Source organism: Notothenia rossii, assembly GCF_949606895.1.
Source record: "Notothenia rossii genome assembly, chromosome: 4".
Classification (NCBI taxonomy): Eukaryota; Metazoa; Chordata; class Actinopteri; order Perciformes; family Nototheniidae; genus Notothenia; species Notothenia rossii.
The window spans coordinates 84,248,141-84,263,432 of NC_136902.1; the positions used below are offsets into that span (position 1 = coordinate 84,248,141).

Here is a 15,292-nt window from a genome sequence, read left to right on the forward strand (position 1 = left end):
GTCACACAAGTAGTTATATCAGGCATATATTTATTTAAAATGTACAAAAAATGGCTGATTGCCTTTTTATGAATTTGGGTTCATGCCCCTCTAACATCCTCTGCACGTGCCTGATAACAACTACAGTGAAGGTCCTGATGTAATATTAAATGTTTTATTAAAGGCTCTCTGTAGCACTGCTGCCATCTAGCGGAACATAATATATTATCCACTGCTGAAAACAGAATGCGTTCAACCCAGATTAAATAGGGATATTTTCAACACCACACTGTTTAATAAAGAGGCACAAATCAGTCGAAAAGAGCTGGTATAGTAGGTATATTTTTTATAATTACCTTATGCCGCAAACATCATATGGACATTTCTATACATATAACGTTTAATTGTGCTGGGAATGACTGGCTAAATGTAAACAACCTAGAATAAAAACTACAAGCTAATTTATTGAATAATTAAAAGACAGTTATAGGCTAATGTGTCGCACTGTCGTCATGTTAGCCTCATCATATATCAGGTTTCTCTTTCACATGCTTCTTTCAAAGGTTCTGTTCTGCAATCTCTCTGCCTGTGCCCCTATCTTATCTTTACAGGCTTGAAGAATCCCAGACACTCATGCAATAGTATGTGTGTCAGCTGTGTGTGTGTGTGTGTGTGTGTGTGTGTGTGTGTGTGTGTGTGTGTGTGTGTGTGTGTGTGTGTGTGTGTGTGTGTGTGTGTGTGTGTATGTGAGTGTGAATACAAGTTGCTACACGTCTAAAAACAAATGACATGTCAAAATAGGTTCCTCTTTCTATCACAGCTCAGTGTGTGACATGCCTTTTTTTAGGGAACAAAATGATCATGGTCTGTATTCTTTTATATCAAATGTTTTTTAACGCTTTTTAGAAGAACAATGCATGTACCGCTGAGAGTGCAAATATTAGTGAATTTGTGTGTATTGAGCCTTCAATGGGTGTGTGCAATGATGCTGTCATGCTCTCACGAGGAAAGCAAAATGAGGGTTCAAATTAAGAGCCGAGGCCCCTTTGTGCTGTGTGAGCAGCAACAGATGTTCACCATAACTCATCACTTGACCTCTGTATTTTTGGCCCTTCTAGAGAATTTATTAGATTATCTCTTGTAACAGGAAGCAGCGAAATGTCTCCACAGATTAGTTTTGGCATGTGACAATAACATAATGTGTTCCTATAGATTGTCTCTCCTGTGTAGAAAACTAGAATAGTGTTTGAAATTATTTCTTATTACAAACTAATTACAAACAATGTTATCCTCATAACACATCATAATAGTGAAACTATAAGCACTATATAATCAATTATTTTTCATTAATCTGAAGGGTCTGTCTTAACAAAGGTTTCCACCATATTAAAAGTTCCCTCGTGTAAAATAACCTTTCAGAGGGTAGCAACAGGAAAAGTCTGCGTTTCCGTTCACATTATCTTTTTAATCAGTTTCATCAAAATGTGTGTTGAGGCCAATAGAAACAAACCGCCGCCTTGTTGTGCAAGGCTGAATGTCAGATTTCCTTCTCATGTGGGTTTGTTTGCAGTGTCTCTCCACTAGAGGGCGGATGGAGAAGCAGCGTCGGAAATACAGTCAAACACCGGAAGTTGGACGTGTTGGCCTTCAAAGTAAAAGCGTAACATTGGTTAAGGACGGAGCTCAATATCTAAATGACTTTACTGCCTTGAGAACATATTGTTTGTTTCAGTGCATATTATTTAAAGTTACGTGTGTGTGACAAATTGAAAAAATAAACAAAAAATATGATTTGATTATTGATTGATGTGCTCATCGCTTCACTGTTGCAGCTTTGGTTTATTTGCTCTGCTTTATATAGGCGCTACTGGGTAGCTTAACTTATAATAACATATGATAATATATGTGTAAATGTATATGTTGTATTAAACTAAATCTGCTAAATGACTTGTAACTTAATAGGTAAATACATGTAGTGGAGTAAAAAGTAGAAAGTAGCATCATGTGAACATTATAGAATAAAGTACAAGTAGGCTACCTACATAGGCTACTCAAGAACTAAAAAGTATTAGTTATTGAGTATGTAGTTACATTACATCAATGTTTATTGGTATGACCATCAAAACACAATTGTGTCAAACGTCATTGCGCAAGTTGATAGCTACAACAGAGCAACTACAAACAGCCTGGCTAATAATTGTATTCAATGATAAATCACGGTATGAACGAAACTGATGGATATCATCAAACCTTTCACAATGTAATGATTATGTAATATGAATGTATTGTTGTTGCCTACATAACAATATTGTCAATATCCTGACCTGACATCAAAAGCACCCTGGCAACGGTAGCCGAGGTAACAATACAAATGTGATTGAATAGAACCAAAGCATTTGTATCAATACGCTATTGCTGCATTTGTACCATTTTATTTTGGAAAGCATCAACAGGAAGTGGTCTTAATTTGGACGCTGGGGGGGCTTGATGATGGTAAAATGAGCCCGAAGCAAGTCAAGACTTTATGGGATGGGAACAGACGAGTGTGTCCCAGTGTTTTCCAGCTCCTGACAGTGTATTGTGACGGGCAGACACAGGAGGGATCGGCAGAGCTCATGCCGAGCAGCGGGCACACTGCAACCGGCGGGACGGTAGCCCTGCGGGGGTCTGGAAAATGGGAGCGGTGAAGTGAAAAAACGGCCGAGAAGCGGACTGTCTGGAGGAAAGGCACCAAAGTAAGTCCACGTAACTTTCTCGGTATAGAAAAGTAATGAAAAAGCTATTTTTTTTATATTTTTCACAAGTTTCTTTCCCTGTTTGTGAGAAAGTGGCTTTGTTAACTCTTCGTCTATCAGCAGTGTTACAATAGTTTCGGACACAGAGCTGTGGTCAGATCAGGTTTCACGGTTGCCTCTTGGTTTTAAGAAACCGCCCCTGCATGGTGTCCCATAGTTCTGGACTGACCATATCGTTAACCGCAAATTATTCACACACGGAGAAAGAAACGTTACGAAGTGTGCAAACTCTTGCGGTCCTATGCCCATAGTGGTGACATGTGGAGCTGTGATTGACAGCCAAGAGGGGCGGGGTAGACGTTAAAGTTGTTATAGTATAAGTACTCATAGATACACATGTGATAGGCTACTTGTTTGGGGTATTTTATCCAGAAAGGCTGCAGTGGAGTCCTCCGGGGTTTGCCACGTACAGCTGCAAGAAATTTGATCTGCGGAGGTGCCCATGCAGTGAGAGTACACCGGCCCGCCTCCTGGTTGACGTCCCAGGGCAGCGGTGCAGCGTGGTAATGCACAAAGGGCAGGACACATCGGTCACGGTTAGTCACGCTTTTTATGATGTGGTAGTCTGAAAATCAGCTGGAGGCAGACTGTTAAACTGCAAAAAGAAGAATTTAACTAGGGTTTCATGGAAAAGGTCCTTCTGATGGACCTATGAGTTAGTGGGGGTAGGCTACTCAGTAAAAGTAGAAAATACTAAATCTTAAAAAACACTCTGTTACCAGTTAAAGTCCTGCATTTAATTAATGTGTATAATTCTGCTAGATATCTTAACCTATAACCAATGTTTTTTAAAAAGATGTATATGTTATATTGGCCATAAGCTTAGTATTAAACTAAGGCTGTCAGATAAATGTAGTGAGTAAAAAATACAACCATTGTTTTCTAAAGTAAAGTGATGTAGAAGTTTTATTCCACCACTGGAAACATTGGTAGAATAATGATGTATGTTACTTGTTTTTAAGTAGCAATACTACAATGATAAAAGGTAAAGTATTATTTAAATAGGTATTACTAAGTATAAGTAGCAAACAACTTTATTTTCAAAAGTTAAAACACTAGTTTCAGAAAGACCCTATTTTTGTTATATCATTATATTTTGGATTATTGGATTATTAGTAATACTAATTAATGGATTAATGATGAAATAAATTAAGCTACTTTGTAATACACATAGTTTAATTTGTAACATACTTCTCGCAGGTTTTGTTTATGTAAGATCTTAATTAAACTAAAGCCAAAGTAGCATGAAATGGTACATATACATTCCCAGAGGAAAAACACATAGTCCTTAAAAGTTTTGGCCAATTTATACTACTCTATTAAGTTAGAATACTTCAATATAAAATGTCTTATTGGGTCAAATGATAGGAACAGATACACCAATGTGTTGTCATAACTGGTACAGGCTTGATTCAGTTGGGGAATATATCCAAAATGACCAAAAAGACATAGGCCTTTTTACACATAACAACAAGTCTGGGCACCTTCTTGCCAAGGATCACTCGACTGGGTAGTTATCTTATTTCAGTACATTACACTGTCTCATTGACAAAAGTGGTAATTAGACTCTGGCCATGCTGTTAGCTGCACCTTCAGTGAATCTTTTACCACTTTCTGTAATACTGTCTCTTCTAACTTTGCTTGGATTTACTCTGATACATTTGATCAGTCTCCTTTCTTGTGAACCGATTTATTCACTGTAACTGTAGGCGTCCCATTGGTGCACCATCAGTTTCTTAGACTCACGCTTCCCCCTCATTGTTGTGCATTCATTTGGCTTAACAGGATTAGTACGGCATCCATTTTGTAAATGTGATAGTTTTAGCGTTAAGATTTTAATTTAGGGGTCTCAATAACATGAATAATAAACAACAGGAGGATTTTATAAATTGAAGGATCAGTGCTGTTTGAAAATACAGAAATGTGTTTATTAGGAGAACTAAGTTGATATTTTGAAGATTTACACTGCCATAAATGTGCAGTTTATTACTTCTTTGCACACATTTAGATAAAGAAATTCAAGCTGGCAAAACATCTTGTCAAGACATTAGATAAGTATGTATGAGTAAGTAAAAGTGCTGTATTGTAATGGCTTTTGACACACTAAAGGATTTTGTCTCTACACTGATACCAAACTATGGTAATTGGATTATCACAGTAGGCGAGTTGGGCAAAAGTCTGCTTGCATTTGCCAGGAAATTATCCTTTTGTAAAAGAAAACACACCATGCAAAGTAATCACTGCTGCGGGAAAGAAAATAAAATAAGAGCTAATGGCCGATGATCCTCTGAGAACAGCAGGATGCCAGGTTATGAGGTGCCAAAAGACCTCTGAAAGTGAGAAGGTGTTGGGGCGTGATATCTCACATGCATTTGCCAATTGTCCACTCAGAGGGTTTGCAGCTCGAACTGCCGTTGCCTTTTGGGTAATTGCAGTAGTTAGAATGTGTATGATTTGAAGGCAGCAGCAGTTTGCTGTTAGCTGACATTTATTGGCGAGAGGTCGAGAGGAACACCTGGTGCGGAGAGTTCACAATCCACGCCGAGGCAACAGATGGAGCAAATGATGCAGGAAAGAGAAGGCGGTCCAGACAAATGTGGCCACAAAACCACACAGAGGTGACGAGCGGCTGAAGGCCAGTGTGGTAGACGTAAAGAACGTATAATCGCTCTGTTTTACTGGCAGTTTCCCATGTTTAGTCTGCATATTGCCTCTGTGGTTTCCTAACAAGGCTGATCCCTTTGAAGCCTGTAGTTTGCTTGAGGGGAGACAAAACTTGTAATTGCAGAGAAGACGGGGAAGGACCTTTTATTATCGTATTTCACAACAGCTAATGATGTCATACATACACAAGAAGAGTTGAGCCGTTTAACTGTAAATTTGAAAAACATGTATCGACACATTATGCTGCGATAAACATAGAGAATTCATTCATCACGGTTTGACCTCTGTCCTTTTACGAGTGGTTTATTCTGTGGGCGGAGTATTTAGCTTCTGAGGAACTCAACCAGAAAAAAAGCTTGTTAAATTCTGTTCAGTGAGTGAGAGATTTGTGTACTCAGCTCAATTTGACAGTCATAAAACTTGGCTGCTCATGTTTCGTCAAAACCTGAAGCTGGAGAGACTCACTCAAAATAGAACAGAACAACTTTTAATTATTTAATTGAACAATTAAATGTTCATTGAAGAACGAAAACAGGAATGTTAAGTTAAATATGACTCATCTGTGCATGTGATGGAGGAATGGAGGGGGTGTGGTCTCAATAGCCATGCAGTAAGCAGTGTGCTATGGCATGGATATTCAAGTATACTTGAATGGCATCTGTTTGTTTTAGTCAAGATTATGCTAAAATATACTTTCCCCAACTATATTTAAGTTCCCAATGAAGAGCCAACCTTCAATTTTGAAAATTCCCGTTCATTCCCATGGAAAGTTTCCATCTTTGAAAATTGCCGGAATTTTCCAATCCTAGTTACAAGTAGTTAGCAGTAGTCGGGTTCAGGGGTCAACACAAAAGAAACACGACACAGAGGTGATCAGCTCAGACTAAAAGACTTTGAGCCACAGTAATCAGCCTGCATATGTTGACCCACTATGCAGCTATGTAACCTCATCCTCTTACACAAGCCAAGATGAATAACCCTAACCCCTGTTAGATATACCTGATAACAGCCTGAGTACAATCTCACTGCATACCCCAAAATGAGACAGAATGAAAAATAAATGTCGGTTCAACGATAAGAAAGCATTGTTATTTTACTTTTTACATATGAACAAGTAATTGCCTTGGAGGCAGAATTTGATTGTGAAAAAATACTTAAGTTGTGAACAAGTGCTAGGAGCATTGCATTATGGGACATATGCTGTAAAACTCTGTGTTGTATCTTTAACTCGCTTTGCTGTGTGACGCCTCGACCACTTGATCATGACTGTTCATTTCTACCTGTTACGTAACTCTTAACCTCTGTCCAATTTCCATGCTTATATCAGCGTTGTGTGTGTGTGTGTGTGTGTGTGTGTGTGTGTGTGTGTGTGTGTGTGTGTGTGTGTGTGTGTGTGTGTGTGTGTGTGTGTGTGTGTGTGTGTGTGTGTGTGTGTGTGTGTGTGTGTGTGCATGTGGGTGTGTGTGTGTGTGTGCACGTTGCTTAACTTGAACTGGGTAAGCTCTATTCAGCTCTTATTTACACATAGAGGGACAACAGCAACGGCAACACCTAAAAAAAGGTATTTTTCTCTGGTTTTAAATAAAAAATATGTGTTGAATTTTATTAATTCACTTATCGTTATTTGTACAAATTTCATTTACCTCTCTTCTTTATGTATTTTAAATCAATCTTACAAATTATTGATGCATATTTTTCAATAGGCAGGCTTTGTTACCTTTTTTTCATTTTGAGGCTTTCCGTATGCTTTTTTTTCTTTTTCAGATGCAGGGCTTTTATATTTATTTCACTAATCATATATCTGTGCTTTTAACTGCACTATGCATTTTTGATTAATCTTACACATTATTGATCCATATATTTTGAATGTGCAAGCTTTGTTTTCTTTCTTTTTGGCTTTCCCGTATGATATTATTTCAGATGCAGGGCTATTATATTTTTGGATTATTTCTTAGTTTTTTTGTCTAAATGCATCTGAGGCTTAGAGAATGTGCTCATAAAGTGGGCAAAAGAATTTTTTCCTAATTTTAAGATAGAACAGTGATTCTATATGTTAAGGGCTTTGATTTACAACCATGCATACTCATTCCATTGAGTAAACTTAGAAAGTGCAAATGAACTCCTTGATCAAAGAAATGAGGACGCATCCGTTGGGAAGCCAAGAAGGAGGGGAATTGGGGCTACTCAAGTAGCACGGATAAAAGTCTTATCACAAAGATGAACAAATACCTAGGAGATGGCATTTGAGCAGGAACAGCTCTTCTTATTCTGAAACCACCAACAAGGTGTTCTGGGAGAGTTTGGACAAGGCGTACTGATCTAATCTGCTGATTGGGGGGCTTTCACAGATGGTGATCGCAGCTTGGAAGCAAATTTGAACATGATAAAGACTAGGGCTGCTCAATTAATCAAACTTTTATCAAAATTGCAATATGTTCTAGTACATTTTCCAAATTGTGGAAGCTCAATATTGTTAAAGGCTAAAAATGTTGTAAAATATCGTTCTGTATTCAGTATTATAATACTAATAATGCCTTTTATTTATATAGCGCTTTTCACAACTCAAAGACGCTTTACACTATGAGGGAGGGTAGACAAACAAGGACAGGCACACAAGTAAGTATAGTAAAATAAAAAAATAAAAAGGCAGTCAAGAGGAAGTTATTGAGAGGTAGGGGGGCTTATGGGTAGACAGAGTTGAAAAGATGTGTTTTGAGGCGGGACTGAAAGACTGTGAGGGACTCAGAGTCACGGAGATCTTGGGGGAGGGAATTCCAGAGCCTAGGAGCTGCTACTGAGAAGGCTCTGTCCCCAAAGCTGCAGAGTGTGGATGTGGGAATGGATAGGGGTCCGGCTGCGGCGGATCTGAGGGAACGTGGGGGTTGATAAGGAGTGAGAAGGTTTGTGAGATAAGGGGGGGCCAAATGGTGGAGAGCTTTGTAGGTGAGGACCAGAATTTTGTAGTTGATGCGATGGGAGACAGGAAGCCAGTGGAGCTCTTTGAGGACTGGGCTGATGTGATGCCATGATTTGGTATGCGTGAGGAGACGTGCAGCTGCATTTTGAACCCGTTGGAGTCTGTTGAGGGATGTAGTGCTGATGCCGTAAAGAAGTGAGTTACAGTAGTCAAGGCGGGAGGAAATGAAGGCATGGATTAGTCATTTGGCTGCGGGGCGGGTGAGAGAGGGTAGGATTTTTGCAATATTGCGGAGATGGAAAAATGAGGTTTTGACTGTTTGGCGGATGTGAGGTTCGAAGGAGAGGGTGGGGTCAAAGATTACGCCAAGGTTGCGTGCCTGATTGGAGGGGGAAACAATGGTGCCATCGATGGTGAGTGTTATGTTAGTGACCTTGCTGAGGGTGGATTTGGAGCCAATTAGGAGGAGTTCTGTTTTGTTGCTGTTCAGTTTGAGGAGGTTATGTTGCATCCAAGTTTTAATAGCTGTCAGACACGAATCGATGTGGGTAAGGGGTGGGTTATGGAGGGATTTGGTGCTGAGGTAGATCTGAGTGTCATCAGCATAGCAGTGGAAATCCAGGTTGAAGTCGCGGAGTATCTGACCGAGGGGCAGGATGTAAATGATGAAGAGGAGGGGGCCAAGTACTGATCCTTGAGGAACGCCTTGGGTGACTGAAGCTGTGGCAGAGGAGTGGTTGGGGAGGGAGATGAAGTGGGATCGTTCAGTGAGGTAGGACTGGAGCCATCCTGAGTGCAATACCTTCAATACCAATGTCCCTGAGTCAGGTGAGCAGGATGTTGTGGCTCACGGTATCGAAGGCTGCACTCAGGTTGAGGAGGATGAGAATATTGAGGGAACCAGTGTCAGCAGAGGTGAGGAGGTCATTGAGGACTTTGACGAGTGCAGTTTCTGTACTGTGGTGAGGACGAAATCCAGACTGAAGGGGTTCATAAAGCTGGTTGGTTTGGAGATGGCAGTGAATTTGTTTGGCTACAATGCGTTCAAGAGTTTTTGAGAGGAATGGTAGGTTGGAGATGGGGCGGTAATTAGTGAGGGAGGAGGGATCAAGACCAGGTTTTTTGAGGATTGGAGTAACGGCAGCAGTTTTGAAGGCAGAGGGGACGGTTCCATGGGACAGCGAGGAGTTGAAAAGGTTAGCAAGATAGGGGCAGAGGACAGGGAGGCAGGACTTCAGGAGAAGAGTGGGTAGAGGGTCAAGGGAGCAGGTTGTGGGATTTGAGGAACCGATCAGATGGAGTATTTCAAGTGGGGTAACCAGGTTGAACTGGGAGAGGCGGCGCTGGGGAGGAGCAGTCAGGAATCTTTCTGGAACTTTTTAACATGGTTCATCCAAAACATTTAAATGTGGTGGTGTAATACTTTGTGTAGATCCGTGACGCACCAGTAACGCGCATGGCCCGAGTGATGTTTGCTGTTGGGACTCGGGTTTGAGTCCAGCATTAACTTTTTTGTTATTTTCATGTCGATGGACAATGAATATTATGTTTGAATAGAGGATTCCTAATATTGTTTGCCGAGACCAACATTAATGACCCATCAGCATTTTAAAAAGTCTAAGTATCCCTGCACATGCAGCAATGACATTTCTGCTGCTATCTTTGCAAAACGAGTTAACAGTCACATCTTATCTGGATGAGTGCTGCAGAATATTGTTTTTATAAAGGGATAAATGTGTGTGTGTAGTCTTTCATATTTAACATGATCGCTGGTAGATAGCCACAGAAGTCGTAACACAGTTTAACCTGGGCGGATCCCATTTTTCCCTGGGCGGATGTTTACCTGAGAGGATCACGGTTTACAGTTCACAGCTGAAGACTTCCACGCTGCTTTCAAACTCTGAGTAAACAACGTACGCTTCACTTGGAGGCTGTCTGAAAGTGTAAACAGGTCTCAGATGGACTTGGTATCACATTAAGAACGATATTCAGTAATAAGTCTGGCAACAATAGCTGGTTTAAATGATTTATTGGAGCTCGCAATGTTTTGAACAGACATCCCCAGTCAACTCGTTTTTCTTTTTGTAGTCCCCGTTGTTCGCGTCCGGATATCTCCATCGTAACCACAACCTCACACACTGGTACTGAATGTGCATCAAAGTCTTCCTACCGAGCCAAATATACCAAAAGATGTATGTAAACGACAGAAGAAGCGATCAAAAATCACCCCAGTTGATCGGGAAACCAGTTGATCGGGAAACCAGTTAACGAGGGGACCAGTTAATCCGGAACACCGGCAGGAGCGGGAGGTTTAAAGAACCAGAGTCAGGGCCCACAGGTAGGGGCAGGGCGAAGAATGGGGCTGGTTATTTGATGGATGGAGCAGCGTTAGCAGGTGGGCTACAATGGCAGGTGAAGCAGGGTAGAAAACCAAAGCTTCCGTCAAAAATGGCAATCGGGTGTAACAAATATGTCCAGATCAGAACACAAAAGCCACAGAATAGTTAGAAAACTATAGCAGTAGAAAGTACATAATGCAGTATTGTGGTGCTTGCAAAGATATCCGAGCCAACTAGTGTTCTACAAAGTAAACAAAAAATGTGTCTCCTACAGATACTCTTAAGAAGATCACACCATAATCATTTTAATATATTTTTAATGATGATGGGGATAAGGATGCAAAACCAATCAATCCCTCTAAATTGAAATGTCAGTCAAAATGAGTGATTCTTTCCAAATCATTCAGCCCTAACAACTACAAAACCTTTCTAACTGACATGTTAAAAAGTTATGTTAATATTTATGTTTTCTCTTTTCCAGAGCATAATGGCACTCCTCCTTTGCCTTGGCCTGTCGCTGCTGGCCTCCGTCCAGTCCAGCAACGTCAAGAACTGCCACCACGGCTGCCACTGTGAGGTGGAAAGCTTCGGCCTGTTCGACAGCTTTAGCTTGACCAGGGTGGACTGTCGGGGCCTGGGACCCGGGACCACCATGCCAATCCCCATCCCACTGGACACCTCCCACCTGGACCTGTCCTCCAACACCATGGGCCCGCTCACCGACACCATGTTGTCCGGTCCAGGCTACACCACCCTCGTTAGCTTGGACCTCAGCAGCAACCTTATAACAACGGTCAGTGTTTAAAGGAGCTCTAGTACATCATGAGGTTATGTTTCCTTTGATTTTAACGACACGTTTGTATTTATACAAATGAAAATTGTCATTTATAATCAATCAAATATGGGCTTTTTGAGCTACGGTGTGGTATATTTGGACACAGCCTCTGGCAAATGCTAGCAAGTGTTAGCTAACTTTAGATATATATTGTATTTATTGTTGTGGTTCACTCTTACCTCTCATTTACAGTGTTTTTTAGCTGCATCAGTTTTCAGGGAAACAGTGTTAAACCTTACTTAATATAAATATCAAGCACCCAATGGCAGAGAGACAAAGTAAGCAGCTCAACAGTGAAGGTCTTAGCAGCAATTAAGCCAGATATGGGTAGTGGAGTAAAAAAAGTGTAAAAAGAATGATTACGGATTCATATTTTGGGATTTTTTAATACATTTGTGTGTATTGTGTCCCGCATAGACTTGCCTATCTACACAGCACTGACAAAAGTTGAACAAGTTATTTCAATGTATCTTCACATCTGAAAAATGTACCTGGCCAATGTTTTACGGTTTCTTTTCTCTTTCTCTCTATCTTGCCTTCACATTTTCAGATAACAGCCAATGTTCTGTCCAAGCTGCGTTACCTGGACACTCTGGATCTGAGCCACAACAACCTGCAGAGCCTCTCTCTCGGCTGTTTCTCCGGCCTCCCATTGGCTGAAGTTGACCTCAGCCACAACAGCTTCCAAGAGTTTGACATGGACGTCTTTGCCACCAAAGTAAATGGTGAGCCTGTCAGCGTGGATCTGTCTCACAACAGGCTTGTGTCAGTCTCCACGGCTTTGCGTGGGAGAGAGCTGCACATTCAAACCTTGAATCTGTCAGCAAACCGGCTGCTGAGCGTACCGGCGCTGGCAGGACTTCCGCTGAGGTACCTCAATCTGGATGGTAACCCCATCACACAGATCAAGGAGGGAGCTTTTGCTCAGCTGAAAAATCTAGTTTATTTATCCATCAGTGGCCTCCAGGACCTTCAAGAGATCATGCCAAACAGCTTCACGGGCCTCCTAAGCCTGCAAGTACTGGATCTCTCAAACAACCCCAAGCTCAAGACTTTAAGCCCCGCAGTTTTCAGCGGACTGGACTCCCTGCTGGAGCTGAATTTATCTGGCTCTGCTGTGGCGTCCTTGCCAAACAACATGCTGACACACCTGCCCAGCATTAAGAGTATCACATTAGGGCGGAGCATCCAATGCTGGAGGACACAGAAACAGGGACAGTTCCACCGGCAGCTGGGACAGGTCCAACACAACGAGGTGCTCAGCTGTAATGTGGAGGGCGTCATGTTGTAGGAACAGTGCCTGTGGAAATGGACCAACCCTTAAAGGGGCCAGTATAGTCCATCAGAAGTGCTTGGCAAGTGGTCGAATAGCTTCAGAAACCCCCCTCACACCAACAGCTTTCTGACGTTGGATATAACCATTAACACTTAAGATTTCTAGCATGGTTGGACAACACGTCGTACAACCACCTTCTGAGAGTCTAACCACGCCAGTACAATCCTAAAGCGAGAGCCGTGCCTTATCTGCTCTGATATGCAAAACACTTTTTTGTTACTCTCACTTAATTATCTCTGTTCCAAGGTGAGCTTTTGAAATATGTCTTAAAGGTTTCAAGTAGCCTACACAAACTCTTGACAGAAGTATAAAAAATGCTGTACCTTTCAGAAAAAACGACATAAAACACACAAAAAACTGATCTGTTTCTTTCAACCTTTACATTTAGCCTGAACTGGTAGATAATTGTTCATAAATCCAGCTTTTTGAGTAATGTTCATACTGTTTGTTATGTAATTCATTTAAAGTGGGACCATATTAAGAATTTTTTGCACTCAAACCAGTTGTGATGTTTTCTTAAAATGCACATACATGCAGTGTAATACAAAACCTTCTGTGCATTGCTCATCATATCCACACTGATTCTTGACCACTAAGATCATTTTATTTGACTTTGAATGTGATGCTTTATTGAAATGTTTAAAGGGATAGTTAGACATTTTGGGAAATGTGGGGATTTGTTTAATAGCCGAGCGCTAGGTGAGAAGATTCTGATATTAGTTGGTCCAATATGAAGCAATATAGCCAACAGCATGCTAGCTTAACTTAGCACAAAGCCTGGAAACAGAGGGAAACAGCTAGCCTGGCTCTGTCCAAAGAACTTCTTAAGCTCACTAAATAACTTGTTTGTTAAATCAATACGAAAAACGAAATGTGAAAACAGCGGTTGTACGAAGGTACTATTTATTGGACTTGCAGTGACTTCCTGTAGTCTTCTGGAATTCCCCATTGAACTGCAACATGTTTTTTTATGTTTCAGTTGTTGACAGATCAAAGACATTTAATTTAACCTGTTTTTTTAATAAATGTAATTTTTAGACGTAACCACATAAGCTGTTCTCCCCTGTTTCCATTCTTAATGCTAAACTTAGCTTCTGGCTGTGGCTTTATACTTAACACACATACATGAAATTGTTGTGAATCTTCAGATCTAACTAATCAAGACAGCTAATGCGCATATTATACATTATTTTATTATATATATGTCCCAAAAATGTCAATCTGTACAATCCAAGTACCATAGTTCTTTATTAAGCTCGGTCTGGGTGGGGAACTTACACCATCTTCTGTAAGTGATGAGGGCAAAGATCTTTTCTTGTTACGACCATTTCATTATTTGAATCTGACCTCCTGTCCTTTATGTTTGGACAACTTACCTTCATAAGGACTCTTAAGTTTGGTGGCCTTTAGAAATTAGGCCTGTGCAGCCTTTGACCCACTGTTCTGTTTGTCTTACACGTTACACAACGGGCAGCGAACAGGCCGTGACCATGTTGACCGGCAGTTTATTTTGACCTGCTGGCAAATCATTCTCCAGTGGAACAAAACGCGTGTTTGCAAACTAATTTGACCAATGAAGTAAATCAAAGTTCTCTCAATAGGTAATGGTAAAACACCAAGCTGCACCTTGCTGTTACGTGTAACTTCACCTTAGCATTCCTGTGGTTTTTCTGTGGACATAAGAGGACGAACAGCCTCAAGACTGCATATTAGGGGTTTTGAATGTCAGCAATCTGTGAAAAGCTTGGGGCTTTAGTGTTTTGGTTTTAAAGGACATCCACCCTTTCAGTTGGTTAAATGAAAGTCAGAAGAGCCCAGTCTTGGTGTAGAAGTTTATATTTATATGTATGTAACTATGTTGTATATAACTTTATATATAAATGAATCTTGTGTGTAATAAATTGACTCTTCTCACACTTTAAATGACTGCGGTTTCTTCTGTGTGATGTAATAAACTTAACTATTCTTTGGTGCGTAAGGGAAGGAGCAGAAACTCACATGTCAGCGTCAACATTTTATTTAATATTGTGGTCGAGAGCCTGTTTTGCCGCTCCGTGTGTGGTTTGTTTTCTTAGCCTCATGTCAGGGTGTGTCGCTTAAATGGATAAATTAACTTAAACCCGAGTTATTAATCTTGCAACACTTTCGCAACGTGCTGTGGGTTTTGCTTTAGTTACTTGAAACTGTCGCGTTACAGAGACACATAAACACACTTGTTGTTGCGAACAGACGTTAAAAAAAAAAACTAAAGCGGGCAGACATGTAAGGGTTTGGCAACATACAGTGCTACACTTGGCTGGTAGCATGCCAAGGAGGTGACTGTGTAGCAGACGAGTAGAGAAAGGAGAGAGAGCCGGGTTCCTGTCATGGCGGCTTACAGATCTCCTGTGTGCGTCTGGCAATGAGTGTTTTGTCCTGTGAGACAGA

General features: G+C 40.9%; 1 protein-coding gene across 5 annotated transcripts; it reads left to right on the forward strand.

The window, feature by feature from the left end:
- The first annotated feature begins 2,457 nt into the window (after positions 1 to 2,457).
- On the forward strand, positions 2,458 to 14,788 carry tsku (tsukushi small leucine rich proteoglycan homolog). Of its 5 annotated transcripts, XM_079677865.1 has the most exons (4): positions 2,458 to 2,714; positions 3,147 to 3,310; positions 11,176 to 11,487; positions 12,080 to 14,788. In XM_079677865.1, exons 2-4 carry the CDS (start codon positions 3,281 to 3,283, stop codon positions 12,818 to 12,820), a joined length of 1,083 nt encoding a protein of 360 aa, XP_079533991.1. In that variant the 5' UTR covers positions 2,458 to 2,714; positions 3,147 to 3,280; the 3' UTR covers positions 12,821 to 14,788. The 5 variants fall into 5 exon arrangements, with proteins under 5 accessions (XP_079533991.1, XP_079533992.1, XP_079533993.1 ...); XM_079677866.1 differs by lacking the exon at positions 3,147 to 3,310; XM_079677867.1 differs by lacking the exons at positions 2,458 to 2,714; positions 3,147 to 3,310 and adding an exon at positions 6,882 to 6,999.
- Positions 14,789 to 15,292: the final 504 nt, after the last annotated feature.

What these genes read in the sequence shown, in the direction of transcription:
- tsku (XM_079677865.1), top strand. Translation starts at nt 3,281, where the DNA reads ATGCACAAAGGGCAGGACACATCGGTCACG. An exon ending in GGCAGGACACATCGGTCACG is followed by an intron (nt 3,311 to 11,175) that starts GTTAGTCACGCT and finishes TCTCTTTTCCAG; the next exon opens with AGCATAATGGCACTCCTCCT. An exon ending in GCAGCAACCTTATAACAACG is followed by an intron (nt 11,488 to 12,079) that starts GTCAGTGTTTAA and finishes TCACATTTTCAG; the next exon opens with ATAACAGCCAATGTTCTGTC.